General features: G+C 41.8%; 1 protein-coding gene across 1 annotated transcript in view; it reads left to right on the top strand.

Moving 5' to 3' along the window:
* The window catches only part of UBTD2 (ubiquitin domain containing 2), a 110,002-nt gene that overhangs the window by 39,572 nt on the left and 47,405 nt on the right, over positions 1 to 23,025 (top strand). Inside the window, exon 2 of the mRNA XM_084637434.1 lies at positions 16,588 to 16,824. Within this exon, the coding sequence (XP_084493560.1) occupies positions 16,588 to 16,824 (237 nt within the window). The remainder of the gene's footprint in view (positions 1 to 16,587; positions 16,825 to 23,025) is intronic.

Raw genomic sequence — 23,025 nt, 5'->3', positions numbered from 1 at the left:
AACCCTAGTTCAAGCTTTTTCCAATCTTTTAATTAACTGAGGAGCTTAAGTAGCTGAAGCAGGTTATTAACTGCATTTGGTTAATTGGCTGATGTGAGACTTGATCCCTGCTAATAACTATGCCTGTAGGATAAACTCAAGGTGTGGCATTAGCTGAAGTTACCCAGCTTCATCATTTCCCATCGTAGAACAATTGTTAGCTATGAGGTTTGCAAGTTTATTTTTGTACATTTCTTTATGGAACTCATGCCCCTCTCATGCTAAAAATGTTAGTGGCTTCGCAATGAATACTTGAGCTAGAACATCACATTCTTTAAATGCAGTAAATAGGGACCTTGGTCTTGTGATTCATATCATATCACTGTATGTTTGTCCAGTGTAAATGTCATACTTCTATGAAAAGTTACCACCATTACCATAATCTGCTCTGCATGGTTCTACATATTGAGATCAGTACAAAACTGAAGTTAGTGCGGAATCAGCCGCGTTTATTAAGCAATTTCACATTAGGAGCACATTATGTTAGTACTGTTGGAGCTGTGCTTGCTGAAAAGAGCTTTCCAGCTAGAATTCAAGACCTCAGCATTGACCTATAAAACCCTAAATTGTTTGGGAGCTGGTTAGCTAAGAGTCTCTGCTATCCTGCCATGGTTTAGATCAGCAGAGGCACTCAAGCTGGAATCCCTTCAGTATGAGAAATGGATCTGCCAGCAGGATGTTCTCTGTGAATGGGTCGCTTGACTCCCCACCTTGCCTTTTAACCTTCTCTTCTGTGTTCCCCCCATTCCCCGATTTTCATGGAAAAGAGAGCTGAAGATTATAAAGGTTTGGGTTTATTTTGTTGGTTTTGGTCTAAGGAGTCATCTTCATGAAACTTTGTCGTCTTCAGTCTTTAAAAGTTGTCTCATATCTCTGTTATATGTATTGTATTGGTGTCCTTATTTGTGTACTGGCTTCAGGCATGAGTTCTTGAATTACATGGGAAAGTCAGTGGCAGTTCTTTAAAAGAAAAAATATTTCACTAAATGCACTCTTCTATTTATAAAGTATATTGCTTTCATTTTTAAAATGGAAAAGGTGTCTGCACAGTGTGCTGGATATTATAACTACTCAATTTGTGGCAAAATATAGACCTGATGTACACCAGATGTCCCTGCCTATCAGTTCACAGAATTCCTGTTGACCTTCTGTGGTGCGTTTGAGAATCTGAGATAGCTGGTTGCTCAACTATTATGCTGCCATTATAAGTTTCGGTCAACATAAAAGCAAAGTTTTCTTTATAAGACTTCCAGCTTAGTTTAATCTTATTTTGATCTTGCTGCAAGCACACAAATTGGTGGTGGTTAGCATTTCGATGCAGGGGAAACACTTTGAACATCTTGAATTGTAAGTTATTTTTAACGAGATATGTTTTATTTCAGCTTCCAGTAAATGTCAATTATTTTTTCTTTAAATCCTTTCCCTTGTACCTCATAAAAATGATTGTTGTGCTACAATTAAAATCCTGGGCCAGCACATCATTCATTTGCAGCAGGAAGCGGATGGTCTGATTCATGACTTCAGAACTACACTATCTGAACTAGCAGACGAAGACCAGTTTATGCTGTTGACTTTGAATAGCAAGCAGGTAGTAGCATAATTGTCAGCATAAGATTCACTAATCAGTGGAACTGTGTACTCTGCAACTCCATCTGATACGTCTAACACTTCTCTGTTAACTGAATCCATGAGACGATATAAAAGGCATTTAATGCTGTTTTTAAAAAAAAATGTTTTCTTGATGAAACTGCTGAATTACATTCTTGGCGAGGGACTCAAAGCAATACACAGTTTTTAAGTAATCTCCATGCAAGCTTTCTCTTGCATTCCTGAAGAGGTTACTAATTATACTGAATGAATTGTCCTAGGTACTGTGTGGTGTTTTCCCCCTTGAAAGAACCTGCATTGATGCCAGCATATTCATTTTCAGCTGTGATCCTAAATTTAAATCCATCCCTCCAGAGGTAAAAATGTGCATTTTGCTGTCAAGCTCAAACAGTGGTGGTAATCACATTCAATAGGAGCATGTGCTTGCTATTGACCTCAAAAGAAGACTTCCACTTCAGGATTTTAAGTGGTTCAAGTAAAGGTTTTGAGGCTTCAGCTACATGTCTTTATGTCTGTCCTAGCATTCCTCAAAGGCCTTGTCTGCTGTAGCATTTTCCCAGTGTCAGTCTAGCATGTGCACAGATCTACCAGTGCTGGCAACTTTATAAGCTCTAGTATAGGTGGTATTAAATGACACAGCTGAAAATGCCTACACCAAATCTGTCATGGCGCTTACACTATATCACTGGTGCAGCTGCACTAATGGTTGAAGAAATGCTGAAAATAGTGTGTCCATACAGGCTAGTGTTGCTACACAGACAATATAGCTGGGAAGGCAAGGGTTTCTTACAAGTTTAATATGGTTCCTACACTGCTGATGAGAGGATGCTGGAGTAGGATACATATAATTCTCTTCCCCATCAGGGCTGAGAACATGCCTGCTAAGTTGGCAGCAGTGTGTCAGACTAAGGAGCAGAGGAGTTGGCTGTCAACCCTGAACTTGATGTAGTGAGTCTGCAAGATGTCCCGCTCCCTTAGGAGTTGCAATCTTTCAGAAGAAAGGAATTGAACTTCGTATTGCGAGTTCTGTTAAGAAGATTAGAGATGTCTTGTTCATTGTGCTGCCATTAGACAGGCAGCCAAGCAGGCAGGCCTGGAAAAAACCCCTAATACTTAAGTTTACAAATTAATAATAAGTAGACTCACCCCCTGGAAAACATGGTATTGGTATTTCCTGATACTAATTCAATAGTTTCTATCCGAGCCACTTGGCTTTTGAGCTCCTCCCTTGATTTGACCCATAGAATGGAGAATTGTGCCCTTTGATATTTTTTTTATTGGCCTGTTGTAATAAATTGATTCAGGGCATTTATAAAGTTCACGTTATTTGTCTTTAACTACTGAGTACTTACTTTTGTGATGTCTTGGAACCACAAGCGTTATTGTTGTCATAAAAATCTGGATGGGTAGATCATACTGACTCTTGCCATTTTTATGGATAGCTGTCTTGCTTCCTCTTGAGAGGTGGGCTTTTGTGGTATAAAATTGATATTGCTTCCAAATGTGAGTCCAATATTACAAGCAGCTTTTCATGCTCTATACCCCTCACTTGCTGCCTTATTTCTTTGGCATATCATCACAAGGAGACTATAATGGTGGTGAAGGATGAAGATTAAAATGTAATTACCGGTAACTCTTGAGTCAGTTTCCTCTCTTTGCCACCCCACTTTTATGCACCCCCCTCTTCCCTTGTGCTTTATTTCTCATGCTGTGAAGGAAACCTTCAAACTGATTATGCAGTGATTTAGGGCCTTGTGTGTGGAAAGGAGGAATGGAGAGGAAGACAGTGGTGCATGCTTATTTGACTTTTAGTTGTCTCCAGCAGCTAAGAATTACCAATATAATTTATTTTTTTTTATTCACCAACTAGCAACAACTGTTGCATTACATTGCAGTACATTGCAGTCACTGTACCTTTAAGCGGGAAAAGTCCAGATAAACACTGAGAGTCCTTATCCTTCCCTCCTGCTTCCATAGTGATGCTTGCTTGGCTTTGTGCCCTAGTTCTGAGAACAGGTGAGCACTGTCTTTCTGATTGCACAGTGCCATTTGCCACGCTGGCTGACAGCATATGGATGCCACAGATGGTTGATTTCCCTTTTCTGTGGAGACTACGCACATCATTTAACACTGGTACATGCAATGTTTGGCAATCTAATCTTGTAGGGAGTGCAAACCTTGATTCAAGTGCATAGTCCATTGTCTTCCACTGTGTCTATCTCATTGACCCGCTTTTAAAAAAAAATAAAATAAAAAAAAATCATTTCTGGTACTTGCTGAGCTTGTTGTGCGTGGTTCCCCTTTTTGAGGTTTATTACTCTGAAACATTTCTCCCTGTGATTTCATTTCCTGGAATACTCACTTTTACAACTCATCCCATCCTGTCATTTGTCTTTATACTGTGTGCCTTATATTTTATTGCAAATTAATTTGAATGGGTCACTCAAGATGCCATCAGAGAATGCTATCTTGCTTACCTTCTTTGTTCCCTTGCCCCCCACCCAGCCTCCACGCACACAGACCTATACTTAGCTTCTAAATTCATATACTGGTTAGTCCATGAGTCGATATAACATCTGAAACATAGTGACCTCAGTAGAAAGTCTCTTGGTATGTACATATATTTTCTCCTCCCAGGGAGCCTGTGGGAAGAGAACATCTCATTGAGTCTCATAGGGTATGTCTATACTGCAATTAAAAACCTGCGGCTGGCTCGTGCCAGCTGACTCAGACTCGCGGGGTTTGGGCTAAGGGACTGTTTAATTGTGGTGTAGACATTCAGGCCCAGGATCTAAGACCCTGCGAGGTGGGAGGGTCCCAGAGCTCAGGCTGCATCCTGAGCCCGAATGTCTACACCACAATAAACAGTCCCTTTGCCCGAGCCCTGCGAACTCAAGTCAACTGGCAGCTGTGATTTTTTCAGTGTAGATCTATCCATAGGCTATCTACTGTTGATCTTACATAGTAACTCTTGGCCCTTGGTAAAAACAAAATTTCATTAGAACAGTTAAGATTGAGAGAGCTTCAGTGGTATCCAGTTTACGTCTTCCACCCTAAACACTGTAGTTGTTTACAACAATTCAGTCCTTTTAAAAAAAAAAAAGAAAAAAGAAAAAAAGGCAACTAATGTTGGAATAAACGAACAGCTGAGGTTTTCAGCCAGTTCTCCACTTCTGTGAGATCTTTCTCTGTACACTATCCCCTCAAGTAGTAAAGCTGTTGACCTAATGTAGTAGGGTTGCCAATTTTCTACTCACACACAACCAAACACCCTTGCCCCGCCCCTCTGAGGCCCTGCCCCTGCTCGTTCTATTCCCCACTCCCTCTGTCACTCGCTCTCCCCACCCTCACTCACTCGCTCATTTTCACCAGGCTGGCTCAGGGGGCTGGCGTGCAGGAGGATGTGAGGGTTCCGGCAGGGGGTGCGGATCCTGGGGTGGGGCCAGAAATGAGGAGTTCAGAGTGTGGGAGGGGGCTCTGGGCTGAGGCGGTGGGTTAGGATTGAAGAGGGGGTAAGGGCTCTGGCTGGGGGTGTGGCTCTGGGGTTGGACCAGGGCTGAGGGGTTTGGGGTGCAGGAGGCTGGGACTGAGGGGTTGGAGGGTGGGAGGGGGATCAGGGCTGGGGCAGGGGGTTGGGGCATGGGGGTGGGAGTGAGGGCTCTGGCTGGGGGTGCAGGTTCTGGGGTGGGGAACCTTTTTTTCTGTTACGGGCCATAGACCCACAGAGAGAAAATCAATCGTGGGCCACTCACCCGCCCGGGGGATGCGTGGAGGCTTGGGGCTCCCCTTCACAGTGGGGCGAGCAAGTGGTCGCAGCTCCAGCCCGATGTGGGGGATGGAGGCTTCGGGCTCCCCGCCACAAGGGGTGAGCAGGCCCCCTCCCCCGCAAAGGGGCAAGCAGGCGCTCGTGGCTCCAGCCCCATGGAGGGGGCGGGGCTCAGAGGCTCAGTGCTTCCCCCTGCAACAGGGCAAGCAGGCGCTCAAAGCTCCAGAACCGTGGGGGGGGGGGGGGCAGAGGCTCAGGGCTCTGCCTCCCCCTTCCTTGCAATGGGGCAAGCTAGCGCTTGTGGCTCGAGCTCTGCCAGGGGGTGCCGCAGGCTGAATGAAATTAACCACAGATCTGGGCCATAGGTTCCCCACTCCTGTCTTAGCTGTAGGAGCTGAGGGGGGACATGCCAGTGGCTTCCCGGGAGCCGCTGGTGCGGAGGTTAGCAGGGAGCCTACCATCCCCGCTGCACAGCGCCACCAAGTGGACAATCAGCAGCCCGGTCAGTGGTGCTGACCAGAGCTGCCAGGATCTCTTTTCGACCGGGTGTTCCGGTTGAAAACTGGACACCTGGTCACCTTATGAAGTAGGGAAAAAAAATTTTTACATTTCTCAATTATTTTGTTCTTGTGAACCAAATTTCTATAGTGAGTCTTGGTGGTTGGTTTTTCAACTATAGTGGTGTAATTCATTTATTAATAGTGTTGAAACTGAGGATGATATGAGAAAATGGGCAGAATTAGTAGTAGCCCAGATGATATATCAAATCTTACAAAATATGTAAGGGAAATAAGGGGCACAAATACTTCTAAAATAAGTCTGTCTTTATTCCAACTCTATTCAGTGGCAAAGAAAAAATTTCTTTGAGATTATTTCTTGTTGAAATCTGGGAATAATAAATTCAGTTTTCTAAAAGGGCTTTGAGTTGGTAATTGCTCCTCAATTTAACAGGAAGAGAATTTTGTATTCAAATAACATTCTTGATCATTATTTATATTCATAATTGTTTCAAATTTGTATTTAATGCAAAGTTAGCCTGTTCTGACTTATCTCCCTTCTTGAAGCTAATATTTTTTTCTGTCTTTCAACTTACTTATCCCCAGAGAGGATGCAGTGATTATTTCACCAATTATACTTGGGTGTGTACAGTTTAAGCAACTGAACTTAGTTTTCTCTGCCAAACCCTCCCCACTAGCTCCATTCTCCATTGCTATCAAGTTCCATGCCATGAAATCCAGCTTTACAAATGTATTCCACTCTCTTCTATACAGCCAGGCAGTCATTGGATCTTGTCCCTTCCTCCTTTAGAACACTGATTAAGATCTGTTCCCCTCCTTCCCATTTCAGTTGCTTATAACCTTGTGTTTCTTGGTCATCTTCTGTCTTAACAACTGTAATGTTCTTCTGTCGGGGTCTCCCTGCATCTCCCCACCAGTCCATCCAAAATGCTGCTTCAAAACCCTGCACTCTCCCAACAGTTGTAACTGTTTGTTTGTCCCTGTGTCACTCTTTCTCCCCGCCCACCGACCACCTTTTCATACATATGCTACCTTAATATACTGCTTCTGTGAAGCCTCCTTTGACGTTCTTTGAAGTATATATATTGCACCCAGGAGAAAAAAAAATAATTTTGACTTTGTGAATTCAAGCACTCAAGTTACAAATACCAGGATTTTTATTTAATTCAGTGCTCAGGATGCATGGTACTCAGGGAGTGAATAGCATTGGGTATTGAATGAATCTGTTTGTATGACCCCTGCCTAAATTGTTCTGGAAGTTGGAAGGGGTGTGTGAAGTGAATGAGGCAGGGGACTGCAGGAAGAAGACGGATGGTCTCATAGGTAAGGCAGTTGAATGCACCCTGGGAATTGATTCTATCCCTGCCTCTGTCTCAGAGTTTTTATATGGTTCTGGGCAAGTCACCTAAATCAAAAAATTCATTCATGTTCCTCATTGTCTGGGTACCCAGCTCAAGACCCCTGCAATCTGATTTGTAGAATTGCTGAGTGCTCTCAACTACAAGTGAGGTCAGTGGGAGATTTGCTTTGAACATGTAACGTGCAATAAAATGCCAAGTACTGTGAGGAAAAATTAGGTCATGCGCTTCTCAGATTGGGCATCAAGAATATCTGACACTTGTCAATTTTGGCGTTAATCTCTGTGCCTCTATTCCCGAGGTATAAAATAGGGATAGTACAGCCTCACCTCATGGAGGTGGTGTGAAGATAAATTCCTTAATATTTGTAAAGAACTAAGATACTACTATCTGAGCATTACAGAAAAACCCAGGATAAAAATTATCAACTCTTATTCAGTGTAGGGTCTGATGATGTGAAGTAAATAAGGCAGTCACATAGTGTTGAGGATAAAAAGATATATTGAATAGCTATCCATTCAGTGGGGATTGTCCAATCAGTGCATGGGACAAAGGGAAGGGTCTTGTCAAAAAAAATTATGTCATCAAATAATTAGAGGCTATCCTAATTCGTGTGCACCAGGGCCCCAGACTATGATTGTACCGTCAACCTTACTTCTGGCATTTCCTAACTGTTAAGTGTTTAACTTTGAAACCTTAATGCTCTTTTCATGTGGGTTTTGTTTGTAATTTTATAGGTTTTTAAAAAAGCAACATGAAAAACAGGTGTGTTTTTTCAGGAGAACAGCAAAAGGCATGTGACACCAGGGCAGCCATCCCCCCCTTATCAAATTTCAAGTTCCTGTTGCAAAGAAAGGAGTCACTAGGCTAAGCTTCTCAGTGGACAATTTTAAGAATATTTTAATCTAGGCAAAAATATTTTTCCCTAACCTCATTATAATAAATGACCAAACTGTTTCTGCTGAAATGTTCTGGAAGAAATTAGCCTGAGGCAGACACTGAGCATGGTTAAAATAACCCAGCTGGTTAAAATTTGGCAAAATTATAAGCAATTGAAGATGGGGTGGTGGTATGGAATATGTTGTGCAGCCCTTAACTAAGGGTTTGCAACTTGTGCTGCTTCTAATGATGAAAATCAATATATTTTGCACATATCTTAAGACACTCCCTCCACTGAAAAATTGCTCCTCTTTTTCTTCAATAGTCTGTTTTCATTATTTGATTGGACATTAAGTTCTTGGGGCAGACACATTATCTTATTTGATTGTAAGGTGTCTCACAACTCTGGTACTCTACAAGTAAAGTTGGCAGTTGGAGTTGAATTTCTGTCATTGATAATGGGATAACAGTATTCAAAATAATGAGACTTTTTTTTTTTTGGTCAATATTAATCAGTTGCTTCCCCTTATCTGGGGAGGAGAATTACTAGATCACATTGAAATTGACTTAGCAAGCATGATCCTAATAGAATGAAACAACTTTACTCATATAATTTGTGAAATTCACTTAAGAAACGGAGGTGACCATTTTGGGCTTTAGTCTGGATGGATTTATTCAAAAGTCCATAGTCAATAGTGCAGACAGCTGCACTGAATAAATCAAATTGATGACAAGTGAGGAAAAAAACTTCATGATAGTCTGCAGAGGGTTGGAAACATGTTGTCCACCTGAAAAATAAGGTTTCATAACTTGCCCAAAGCAAAGATTTAATGAAGCAGTTGCAGTCTTCTGAAGGATCCGCCACTGTACAAAATGTAAAGCAAACTAGATGGACCACATTTGTTCTGTGGTGGTTAATCCTACTTATGGGACTGTTTGTCTGATGCATACGCTTTCAGTGTGTTCATGTTGGAGATCATTTTCTTTGAGTCCAATGGATTAATATTTATACTTGAAAAACATTTTTTTGTTGAGAAGGGTTCACATTTTTGGTTTTGTGTGTGTGCATGCGCATGCAGATGTGGAAGAGAATATTCTAGTAGTTGTATGACTTTTTAGCCAGAAGACGTGGAGGAAGAGATTAACATTTCACATCTGCAATTGTCAGATATACCTACTATAAATCTTTACTTACATCCCCCACTAGTCAGCATTCTAGATTCACCAACATCTGTCTTGCTGTTTTTCACCTCATGCTGTTTTCTGAACCTGGGAAATTCACAGCAGTCCTGGTAATTAGCTAGAAAAGACAATAAGTTTTGATGGATTTTCTATTAGGAAAATATCCTAAATGAGACTTTAGTGGCTTTAATATTGTGTGTGTGGAATGTGAGAGGGTGGTGGGGGGTGGTTCTCAGGGGCCCTGTGATTCATGCTCTAATTGCAACATGAAACCTGGGTTTGATTCTTGTGGGAGAGGTGCATCTTGAAATGGAACTACTGAAGAGAGAATAGGCTAATCCCCGGAGGGTAAGGAACACTTTTCATGTGTTTGCAGTGACTCCTCACACTGTTCTAGGAACAGCATTGACAGGGTTGAAGGGGAGTCCCATCTGGTCGGCCTCCACTGAAAGAAGGCTTCTGTGACAAGGGGTCTCTGGGGGAAAGGGAGAGGTATCTGCTAGCCATGAGAGAGAAGATATTTCATTCTTGAAACTGCAGTGCTATACAAATAATATATTGACTTTATAAATGTCTTTGCACAGCAGCCTGTATCTTGACCAATACTTGTAAATTTGACCTCTTCACCCTGAACTTATATTAAAGCTGGACAAACTTTTTAAAGTAAGATGCAGAAATAGACAATCTGTTCGATATATTGAAACCCAGTCACTTCTACTGCTAGACTTCAGCCTCCCTGTTTGACACCTTTAACCAGACCTAACTTCAACATAAAAATGAAATAAGCCATGAAATTAGTAATCACTGGCTAGATCATGTTGTTTATTGTGTTGTGGTAGCTGTATTGGTCCTAGGATATGAGAGACAAGGTGGGTGAGATAATCTTTTATTAGACCAACTTCTATTGATGGAAGAGACAGAGACAAGTGAGCTCTGGGTTGCTCAAAAGCTTGTCTCCGTCTCTTCTGCCAACAAAAGTTGGTCTAATAAAATATCTTTACCACTTTGTCTCTAGCTATATCATGACTGTTCTACCCACATAGGAAGGACTGGGCTATCTTGCCAGGACGGAATTGTTCTAGAATGGCAGAAATTACAGATCTTCCATGCTATCCTCCTCATCTAGAGCAGACCAGTTTTGGGGCCAAGGAAAGTGGGGGAGAGAACTGATGTGAGCATAGGAGAGGGGAAGAGATTGCCTATTCCAGTGCTGTAATACACTGTTGGATTGTTTGCAGAAAAGACTCAGTATTTGTAGAAAAAGCACTGTTAAAGAGTTGCAGGAAGTTATAACCCACTTTCATAATTAATGTTTGGGGGAGGAGGGAGAAGATCCTGTGGGATGAATTAGCATTTCTTGGGTTTATATGCAAACAAAGATTAGGCTAGCTAATGTTAAAGCAAATATCCACTGACCCAAACTGCCTTTTCCATGCCAGAGGTAAGATTCCATTTAGAATCTGGTGCTCTGGCCATTTGTTTAAAAATGACACGTTTCATTGGTCTTTTAAGTTTATGTGGTGAGACACATTTTCATACGTTGTCTGCAAACGACTTTTCAGGAAACAATTTAAGTTTTAACAAGCTTGTTTTTAGCATTTCAGAATCTGCTGCCTAACTAACACACACATCTGTTTGGTCTGAACTGCCTGTGTCACCATTGTTCCAGATTTCAGAGTAGCAGCCGTGTTAGTCTGTATTCGCAAGGACTCCTTTTCATTGTTCCAGACTGAGCCACTGTTAGTTTTTAGCTGCATATGCTCAACAAAGACTTGGAACATTATTATCTTGGCTTTGCCAGCAAACTCAGTGTCTGTTTTGTAAACAGTTATGTTTGCTGTTCTAAAATCTGGTAGATAGCACTTTTAAAGCAAATGGCACTAGTCCCATGTTAACTAAAAGCAATAAATGTATGTGGTCAATTAAACTTCTGAAAGAATATCAGTTTTGCAATGACAACACAGCCTGTATGCTGAGCTACTTTGGCTTTCTGGTGGTTTCATTCTTGTCGTTCTTTAGTTTGTCGTTATCTGACTTAGTCACAACTCAAACATTTCCCTTGTTTTTTTTTTTAATCTGAAGAACGTGTGCTGTACCTACATATAATATGAAAAGTCACCTTGCTGTCTGAAATTCGTGTAAATGTTTCATTTTAATGAATTAACATTCCCAGATCCTAAAACATGAATGCTACTTTGAATTCATGTTTAAAAGAGGTGGTATATTGGCTGTGTAAAGTCAAACTGTAAAGCTGCCCCCGCTTCCACCCCACATCCACTCCACTCCTTCCCCATAGTCTCCACCCTGCCCCACCTCTTTCCACCCCCAACTCTGCCCCCACTCCACTCCTTCCCCTGAGCCACGTCCCGGGGAACTGCAGCAGGGGTCGGGTGCAGCCTGCACTCACCGGGTGGTGGGAAGTGTAGAGACCTGGCCCCAACCTGTTCCGTGCCTCCGGTGAGTGCTGAGGGGCTGTTCCCCCCGCCCACAAGTCCCAAGGCTGGGAGCCAGGGGAACAGAGCAGAGCCGGCTGAGGCTGGGTCACTCCACTTCCTGCTGCTCTGTGAGTGCGGAGTCCTGCAATCACCAGACGTGAGGAAGTGGAGTGACCCGGCCCCGACCCGCTCCGGTCCTCTGGCTCATGCCCCTGCCCCCAAGCTTGCTCCTGCCCCCACAGACCTTGGGCACATGCCTCCGCCCCCGCGGGGGTGCTGCATAGGGCACCACTATGTCTAGGGACAGTCCTGTCTGTGGTGAAGGGAATTAAGGAAGGAAGGGACATGCCTGGAATAAAACAGCCACTCTTTGAAAATATAACTGATACCAGAAACTAAGATTTTCAATTTGTTTGAAGCTTTAGTGAAAGTTGTGATTTCATGTCATTGGGAGTAAGATTATTTCATGTTTTCCTAATCTTTCATAATCTGGTAAATTGTTCCTATTCTTTGCAGTACAGTAGAACCTTAGTGGGTCCCCTGTTAAAAATGTCTTCGTTGTAGCTAATTGTAGCTGTGTATGTGAAAGGGAGGGGTTATGGAGAATATTCTGATTTAAACTGCTGATCTAAAATGTGTGGAATAAAGTTGAGAGGGACATGGGTTTTGTTTTGCTTGTGCCATCATCTTTGCCAAAATGAGCAGAGTATGGGAAGAAAGGAATGTCACTCACCTCACCCCTTGTAAATGTAGATTTGTAGAACGTTAAATATAAACATTTCTCCTGTTCCATCAGTGCGTTGAGATTTTTAAGGACTAATAATTAGCAGCTCAATTAAACAGAAACTGTATTCGCTGGACCTCAGTGGCACAGCAGCTGCAGTCTTATTTTGATCAGAGACAATTTGTCTTCTGTATTGCAGAGGTGGGGTGACGGATTAGGTCTTTTACTGCCTCCCTAACCAGACAGTGATGTTTGTGATTCTTCCACAGTACTGGAAATGTAAAGGCTCCTTCACTAAGAACATGTCAAGGGAATCTTCCCACCATATGATATGCTGGTCTCCTAGACTGATTGACAGACTAGGGTTGAGGTGCAGGGCTGAGGCCGGGAATGAGAGGTTCAGGGTGTCACAAACATCCTTACATTTGGCTGAAGGACATTTGTTTCCCCTGTAAACACTGAACTACATACTCAGTCTTGTGATATTTGACCAGGGTAGACGTTCTTGTTTTTTTTTCATTGCTTTCCCATGCTGCTGTCAGGGGAAATGACCCATTTTGACAAGGCTGCTACTGCCAGTGATAGATTCAAATGCCACTGTTTGTATTAAACTTTTACTGCAAACTTTTCTCCCTCTCATGAGATAGTTTCCATCATGCCCCTGCCCTCTCTACAGTTCAGAAGATGTTTTACCAAAAAAGAAAAAAAATGAAAAAAATCCAAGATCAGTACAAGGTTTCACAGTTGTGCAGTTTGTACACAAGGCAAAAGTTCCAAAACAACTTTTGGGCTTCCCAAAATTTTAATATATTATGAAATATTTAGAAAAAAACCAGTTAGTCCTGAGGATTTGTATGGTCCCAATCAAATACTCAAGGAGCTGACTGAGGAGATAGCTGAGCCATTAAAGGTTATCTTGAAAAGTCATGGAAGATGGGAGAGATTCCAGAATACTGGAAAAGGGCAAGTATAGTGCCCATCTATAAAAAGGGAAATAAGGACAACCCGGGGAATTACAGACCAATCAGCTTAACTTCTGTACCCGGAAAGATAATGGAACAAATAATCAATCAATTTGCAAACACCTAGAAGACAGTAAGTTGATAAGTAAAAGTCAGCATGGATTTGTCAAGAACAAATCATGTCAAACCAACCTGATAGCTTTCTTTGACATGGTAACAAGCCTTGTGGATAGGGGGGAAGCGGTAGATGTGGTATATCTTGACTTCAGTAAACCTCTTGATACTGTCTCATATGATCTCATAAACAAACTAAGGAAATGCAACCTAGGTGGAACTACTATAAGGTGGCTGTATAACTGGTTGTAAAACGTTTCCCAGAGAGCAGTGTTCAGTGGTTCACAGTCATGCTGGAAGGGCATAATGAGTGGGGTCTCACAGGGTCCAGTTCTGTTCAATATCTTCATCAGTGATTTAGATAAAGGCATAGAGTACACTTAAAAAGTTTGCAGATGATACCAAGCTGGGAGGGGTTGCAAATGCTTTGGAGGATAGGATTATAATTCAAAATTATCTGGACAAACTAGAGAAATGGTCTGAAGTAAATAGGATGAAATTCAATAAAGTCAAATGCAAAGTACTCCACTTTTGAAGGAACAATCAGTTGCACACATACAAAATGGGGAATGACTACTTAGGAAGGAGTTCTGTGAAAGGGATCTGGAGGTCATAGTGGATCACAAGCTAAATATGAGTCAACAGTGTAACGCTGTTGCAAAAAAAGCAAACATCATTCTGGGATGCATTAGCAGGAGAGTTGTAAGAAAGACACGAGGAGTAATTCTTCCGCTCTACTCCGCGCTGATTAGGCCTCAACTGGACTATTGTATCCAATTCTAGGCGCCACATTTCAGGAAAGATGTGTACAAATTGGAGAAAGTCCAGAGAAGAGCAACAAAAATGATTAAAGGTCTAGAAAACATGATTTGTGAGGGAAGATTGAAAAAATTAGGTTAGTTTAGTCTGGAGAAGAGAAGACTGAGAGGGGACATAAGTTTTCAAGTACATAAAAGGTTGTTACAAGGAGGAGGGAAAGAAATTGTTGTTCTTCAACTCTGAGCATAGGACAAGAAGCAATGGGCTTAAATTGCAGCAAGGGAGGTTTAGGTTGGACATTAGGAAAAACTTTCTTACTGTCAGAGTGGTTGAGCACTGGAATAAATTGCCTAGGGAGGTTGTGGAATCTCCATCATTGGAGATTTTTAAGAGCAGGTTAGACAAACATCTGTCAGGGATGGGCTAGTTCAGTGGTTTTCAAACTGCAGGTCGCTACCCAGTACTGAGTCACGGAATGTAAGGCATTCGGTCACTGTGTTTCTGGTCAGCGCCGCCAACCAGGCCATTAAAAGTCCCGTCGGCAGTGCTGCCTGGATAAGGCAGGCTAGTCCCTACCTGTTCTGACACCACGCTGCACCGCAGAAGTGGCCAGCAGCAGGTCCGGCTCCTAGGCAGTGGGGCCACTGGGCTCCGCATGCTGCCCCCATCCAGAGCACTGGCTCTCCACTCCCACTGGCCGGGAACCAGCCAATCGGAGCAGGGGGGTGCAGTGCCTTCAGGAGAGAGCTGCGCGGAGCCGCTTGTGCACCTCTGCTTAGGAGCCAGACCTGCTGCTGACCGCTTCCGGGGCACAGTGCAGTCCATGGTGCCAGGACAGGCAGGAAGCCTGCCTTAGCACTGCTGCTGACCGGGAGCTGCCTGAGGTAAACCCGTGCCCCAATCCCCTGCCTCAGCCCTGAGGCCCCCCCCCCAAACCTGGAGCCCCTCCTGTACCCCAAACCCGTTATCCCTGACCCCACCCCAGAGCCTGCACCCACAGCCCTGATCCCCTCCCGCATCCTGAACCCCTCATTCCCGGCCTCACCCCCTCACCTCAACCCTGTGCCCCAGCCCTGAGCCCCTCTCAAACCCCTCAGTCCCAGCTCTGTTGGGTCGTGGGCATCAAAAGTTTTCTTCAACTGGGTCGCCAGAAAAAAGTTTGAAAACCACTGGTCTAGATAATAGTTAGTCCTGCCATGAGGTCAGGCCTCTCAAGGTCCCTTCCAGTCCTGTGATTCTATGAATCATTGTAGTATCTGAGTGCCTAGGAAGATAGGGAAACTTTTAGGCTTCCAAAATAAACAGGGTTCTTTAATGTTATCTTAAGGATGATTCTGCTGGGCCAATTGCTAACAAACCCAAAGTGATAATTTCTTTGATCACCAGCACACGATTACATAATGGGTGGTTCTTCATAATGCTTAAAAACTGAACAAGTAGGCCTAATAGTATGGCAAGAAACCTTTATAGTTCCTTTTTAGCAGTCTCTGTGTTAAATGAATATTGCTATAATTAAAGTGACGCAAATTCTCAAATATTTCATGTAAATGAAGTATCCACTACGGGAAACCTTGTAAAGTTACAATATATTCTTTAGAGATTTCTGTGTCTGCACTAAGATTTTAGCTTTGAAGTCATAAATACTTAAAAAGCTGAATAAATGCAAAAAGGGAAATAAGATGTACAAAGAGGACAATAAAAATACTTTGTTTTATAAAACTCTCTTATATTTAGTAGTGGAGCATAATTTGTGCAGAACTCATTGCTGGCAGAATAGAAAAGAAAGATCCTGATGCAGTATTGCCTCTGTGACAGTGGGATGCTACTAGTTGATTTGCTTCTCTCACTGTATAGCTGCTGTAGCATGCTGAAAGATTTTATTGTTTTATGAATAAGTCATGCAGGCTGAAGCAGATGGCATAACGAGTGAAGAGACAGTTACCAGGGGAGCTTGGAGAGAAGTTCAAGGGCACTCAGGGAATCTTTAGACATTTAGAGAGGCAGGTATAATTGAAGAGGGGAAGGGAAACCCCTGAAAGAATTGAACAGTGAAACCTGAGGGGGGGGGACTTTTTGAAATGACCAGAGAGCCTTGAAAAAGAAATTAGAACAGTGTAGGGAGCATGTGCAGGATTGGAGAGCTTGTAGTGGACTGGAATTTCCAGAAAGAAAACTGAAGCTGCTCACAACTAAAATATAACCACATTGACTTTAGTAATGTGTGTTTGTATCTTTTTCTACAGTTGCTTTAGGTCGTAATCAACCCCTGAAAAAAGAGAAACCAAAATGGAAAAGTGATTACCCAATGACAGATGGACAGCTGCGCAGTAAAAGAGATGAGTTTTGGGACACAGCACCAGCTTTTGAAGGCCGCAAGGAGATTTGGGATGCCCTCAAGGCTGCTGCACATGCGTTTGAGAGCAATGATCATGAACTGGCACAAGCAATCATTGATGGTGCAAACATAACGCTACCACATGGTAGGTTTGTCTGAGATGGACAGAACCTGAGCAAGAATAGTAACAGGGTAAATGGGAATGGAAGGATTGTGAGTATAGTTTACCATCTGGGAATAAATTTATGAGACACACAATATCCTAGAAGTCCTTGTTTGTTGATAGGTCACTCGATAATGACAGTCATTTTTCTCTGTTTACCATATTGATGTTGAAAGAAACCAGAATTTTGCTGGGATTCAAAAGGGAGCTGACAACATATAATCTTTCTAGTTAGCTAAGTCTCAGATGTATGCTGTTTAAAATGTGTATTAACACCTGCACTAAGGACATGACATACAAAGGCATGCTCTGTTTCAAGAGGTTACTTCAAAATACCCACATGTGATTTCCAGTACAGCTTTATTGTACCGTTTAAAAACCACCTCTTCTGGGTCAATCATGTTGGTCTTCTGGTCTATAGGATAACTGTATATGGCAGATTTCATGGTGTTTTAATTGATTCTTCACGGGGGAAGATCATCATCTAAAACACCTGGTAGAGTTTGCAAATGCTTTGAGATCTCGGATGTCCCTATTTCATGTGTTTTCACTTCTACTGAATCTGTAGTTTGACTTTTGATCTCCTTCTTGTGAAGTTCTCTTCTTTCCTTACATATAGCAGTCAGTGTAAGAAATAAACTGCTTCTCATGTTCATTGTTTTTAAGTTTAGCAGGATTTTGTTCCGTTCTAGTTTTTCTAAGGATTGTTGGTAGCAGAGGTAGAGATTTGAATACCCACTTTCAGGAAATCAGAGCTGTAGTTTATTTTAAGTATTTGATGATTGAGGATTCAGGAAATATGGGGAATAGGACCAAAGTGGAGCACAGGCTTCAAAGCTTGCATGCTCTGGTTCGACTGTACTTTTAGTCTCCCATGCCTGAAGTGGAATGATGAAGTTCTGATAGGCAGTGTATACATTCTGACCTTGTTTTGCCTGAAGTGTTAATTCACAGTATAGTCCAAGGGGACAGACGTGAAAAATGGCTGTCCAGGAGCTTCAGTTAACCTGGGATATTGTATGTGATCCTTTTGGGAGTGATCATGTCCAGACTTGGGAATACAACAATGCACTGGTTTTCACTTCGTTTCCATTTTGAAGGTTTTTCTTTGTAACCAAAAGGATCAGTAGGTTTACTGGTATCTAATTTATTTAATTTTATAATAAAATTGTCACATAGATTGCTTCTCACCACATGTTCTTATCATTTTAACCTCTGTTCTCTATTACCTTCATTCTCCTTCCCTTGCATTTATGACACTCACTTGTTAAGTCTTTTCTGTTGTATTGGATTTTAGGCTCTGTAGGATAAGGACTATCTCTTAGGCTATGTCTACACTGGCAATGGAACGACAAAAGTTTTGTCTTTCAGAGATGTTAAACCACCCCATCCCTCCCTCGAAAGACACAAGTTTTGCCACAACAAGCACCAGTGTGAACAGCGCATTCCTGCTGACAACACAAACACCACTCAGTGGGGCTGGAAGTTTTGGGTCGGCAGGAGAGCCAACAAACAGCAGCTACACTGCACGACTTTTAGCAGCACGGCTGTAGCCACACAGCCATGTCGCTAAAAGCTGTGTAGTGCACACATAGCCTAAATGTATGTGTGGAGCCCAACACAATGCAGCTCTGATCCTGATTGAAGTTTCTGAGTGCTACCATAATACAAATGATTAATCAAACCATAATTGTTTTAGAAAATGAAAACTTGAATCCTGGAGCACATTTTTGCAGTGAGAGGTGGATTCTGTGTCAAATTCAATGACTGGATTATACAGGATACTGATTATGAGATATTTTGACAGCATTAGATCATGCATTCAGTTTAAATTTTGCACAAGGGTACAAATGAATTGTCATTTTCAGATGAAATGTGAAACTTGTGACAGCAAGCCATGCAAAGAGACTGTCTGACTTGTTAGATCTTTGCCATCCTAAAGATAGACTGGAAGATCAGTAAGTGTAGGAAAGGGTTCTGTAGGGATGGGATGGTTTAGCACAGCCATTTACAAGCTCTTTTTATGGGGACCCAGTTGAAGAAAATTGTTGATGCCAGTGGAGCTGGGGATGAGGGGTTTGGGGTGTGGGAGGGGCTCAGGGCTGGGGCAGAGGGTTGGGGTGTAGGAGCCAGACCTGCTGCTGGCTGCTTCTGGGGCGCAGCACGGTGTTGGAACAGGGAGGCGCTAGCCTTCCTTAGCTGGGCAGTGCTGCTGACGGGACTTTTAACATCCTGGTCAGTGGCGCTGACCAGAGCGACCCAGTGACCCAAACTTTGAGAAATGCTGGTTTAGCAGGTTGCTGGGAGGGGTAGGGCTGTGCGTGGATATCCAGATGTGTACGTGCTTGTTTGTATATGTACATGTGTCTGCGCACATTCTTTATGGAAACCCACGTGTTCAATGTGCACTTTTGACTTGTTGATCAAATGGAAAAGAAATAATTTTCTTTTCAAATTCTCTTGCAAAGCATCTGTACCTATGTCATTGAGGGCATTCAGAGTTTGAAGTTTTAAATCCCAACTGTTTAACTGAGTGCCAAAAAAAGATGAAAAATCTGAAAATCTTCGGGTAATTAAGAAGGCACTACTTTGAACATTTTTAGGAATTTAGGAGGAATATTATAAACCATAGAAAATTCTCCCTTCAGTGTTACCTACAGCTGCCTCTAGTGCCTTGCTCACAGATGGTTGGGGGGGTGTACACATATTTATATATACACAGACATATAGTTTAACGCTGGCATTCAGCGGGTAGTACCTTTGGGATACTGCCTGCCATAGGGAGACTGAAGCCTGTTTTCTGAGGCCCATACTGGAAGTATTGTACACAGAACATTTCTGAAATGTAGGAATTAAAATTGCATCACGTGCCCACTGTTGCCCAAAATAGTGCCTAATTTTCATGCTAACTTTCAGTTACAGGTATCCTGTAGTTATAGAATGTTTAGAATCCTTGTCAGGTTTTCCAGGTGAGAAGTTTTTGATCTTTGTACAGAGAGAATAGTCAATATTAGCCAGTCAAGTAAGCTGGGTTTTTTTCACCCCTGTTGTCTTCTGGTATGCCAAGTGTCTTCCCGGGTGGTGTTTCATTCTGTGCCTTGAACAGCTGGGAGCCTTGCTAGATCGAATGACCTTTACATTGCAAAGCAAGATACTTACTTTAGAAATTAATATCTCTGCCAATTGCCAAAGAACCTGGGTGTCTTACATCGATAAATTATTAAAAGAAAGGCTTTCTGTTTATAGGCTCACTGTAACCTAACTGTTGTTCACAAACTTAGCTGGACTTCGGGGCTGGGGGGGGAATCACATTTTAATCTTACCCTGTTCCAAATAACACTAAAAAAGAGTGCATTACTTACAAGAAATCAACTACAAAACCTCCAAAATTAGTCTGTAAATGTGCAGTTAAGGAATTCAGTCACTCTGCTTCTGCCATATAATCTGTCATCACTCTTGCCTGATATGATTTACACCACACAGCCGTCTTTAACTTTGCCTTCTTGGTTTGTTCTTTAAATGGATCCCCTGCCTCCATATCTTTCTTTGCCCTCTGGTTCCATTCAATGCTTGGCCAGTCTACTACCTTGCACCCCCATTCTGAGACCAGGCAGCATAACTCCTTGCCCCTCTTTTGGTTCCTCCAACACTACACCTCCTTTATGTTTTAGACAATGGTCTGTGTACAGTTAAAGAATTCTGTATCTTGGTAATTTCCCCACACACACCTTGCCCCAAAGAACAAAACACTAAAAGATACTGCTTAGGAATGCCAACATGACAAAATGGAGTTTAGTCTATACCATTTTGGATTTATAATTCAGAAAAATAGAATAACATTAGCATTTTCTAATGCTTTAAAGCAATATGGCTTTAATATTATATTAACATGGCTATTTGAATTTAATGAACAGCACTTTTTACATACATCTTAGCAATCAAAAAGAAAATGCAAAAAGTATATAATTAAGGTTGTGGTAAATCTATGTTTATTAAAATGTTGCAATGTTACTTTAACTTTTCAGCACACATTGTGTGTGTATGTGTGTGTATATATATAAAAAATTAAAATTTAATTGAAATGTGTCTCCGTTAACTAGACGACTTAAACTTTGTGGCTTGGTGTTTTCTGTCGTGTGGGAAGTTTCTGGTATACTGCACATGATATTTTTACCTGTCATCAAACAGCCCTGAAAGGGCTTCATTGCCGAGTCCAACAGCTTTCTGTTCAGGAACAGTCAACTACAATGTGTCTTAAGACTGTGGGTTCTCCTCCAGGGGTATGCAGAAGTTTTCCACGTTGTACATCAACTTATCTAGATATTTGCCTAGTTTTACAACAGGCTATGTAAAAAGCACTAGCGAAGTCAGTACAATATGACTAAAATTTCATACAGACAATGACTTTTTTATATTGCTCTATAGACTATACACTGAAATGTTAGTACCATATTTATATTCCAATTGATTTATTTTATAATTATATGGTAAAAATGAGAAAGTAAGCAATTTTTCAGTACTAGTGTGCTGTGACGCTTTTTTGTATTTTTATGTCTGATTTTGTAGGCATGTAGTTTTCAAGTGAGGTGACACTTGGGGTACTGAAGACAAATCAGACTCCTGAAAGGGGTTCAGTAGTCTGGAAAGGTAGAGAGCCACTACTATCAACTAGCTAGGAACACGATTTTTCAATAAGCAGTCTTGCAATATTTCTTTGTACATAAGCGTAACTGTCACATGTACTGTAGGCAACAGTTGTGTTCACTAAAAGTGGGGATGGTAATGCTAAATATATTGCTGGACCTTAGAAAGATCTAGTTAAGCAAACCAGCTAAATCTAGTAGACCTCTGTAAAGGATTTTCCTTCCTTTCATGAGAAAACATGCCACAGATAATATAGGTAAACATAAATTATATAAACAGAAAAGTGAAATACAAAATCAGATGCTTGAAAGAAATGAAACTTTGTCTATGCACATTTAGAAAAAATTCTAAACACAACTAAGGAGCCTGCTCTTGATTCAGGCATAATTCCCACTCTTTAGGGATCAGACTGTAGTTATGTAATGTTTTCTGCCTTTGGGTCTGGTTCGCTATAGTAAAGAGTAGCTTTTAGAGATGCCTAAGTGCTGTGTCCCTCTACTGATTTTTCCTTTATACGTTTTGCTTTAGCCAATGTGATTTTCTTTGAAAAAGGCATTTTAGAACCTTATATAACTTGAAGATGTTTACATGCTTTTTCAGTACTATATTGCTTCTCAACCTAATAGTTCTATTACAGACTGTACTGAAGTCCAGTAATACTGAGACCATCGACTCATATGTTTCATATAGATGCAGATTGACTGATCGTTTTTAGAGTACTTGAAACTTAAAAAGTGCTACGTAAGTGCTTGTTAATGTGTATTGGATACTTCACAAGCAATGTTGTAGTCTACCTTATTGACCACTCCACTGAGGTGGAGTGGCTAAATGGCAACAAATACAGTTCTTTGACTTTGAACAGCACAGGGCAAATGGAAAAGATACTTATATAATAAGGGAAAGAATGACAAGTAAAATAGAACAGCTGACCAAACAATATGCTTCTATGTAGATGAAAAGACAACCCTTAAGATATGTCTATACTACAATCAAAACCCCCTAGCTGACCAGGGCTCGGGTTAAGGGGCTGTTGAATTGTATAGATGTTCAGGCTCAGGTTGGAGCCCTGCCTCTAGGACCCTGCAAGGTGGTATGGTCCCAGAGCTTGGACTGCAGCCTGAGCCTCATCTACACTGCAATCAACTAGACCATTAACCTGAGTCAGCTGTCCCGGGCCAGCAAGGGCTGAGTAATTGCAGTGTAGGGATACCCTTAAAGAGTGCGCGTTCACTGGTATTTGAGTGTTGATTTTAATGGAAAGTAAAATGAGATGCTCAACTGTTTTTCTCATTGGGAATTATGATGGACCTCCTGCCAGAGCTGTTCTGTCTGATACTATTTTGTTATCAGTTAATGGGAAAAAGAGTAGTTCATAGTTCAGATCCCTGTTGTAGCTCTCTTACTTATGACTGCTTCACGTTCTGCAGTTGGATCCAGAGTAGATCACAGGGAGAGGAAATGGAGCTTTCTCCACACCAGTCAAGATTTTATAGACCTCTATCATATCCTCCCTTAGTTGTCTCTTTTCCAAGCTGGAAA

The sequence above is a fragment of the Lepidochelys olivacea genome (genome assembly GCF_965140295.1).
Source record: "Lepidochelys olivacea isolate rLepOli2 genome assembly, chromosome: 8".
Taxonomy (NCBI): domain Eukaryota; kingdom Metazoa; phylum Chordata; order Testudines; family Cheloniidae; genus Lepidochelys; species Lepidochelys olivacea.
This window is presented reverse-complemented; position numbering and strand designations above follow the sequence as displayed.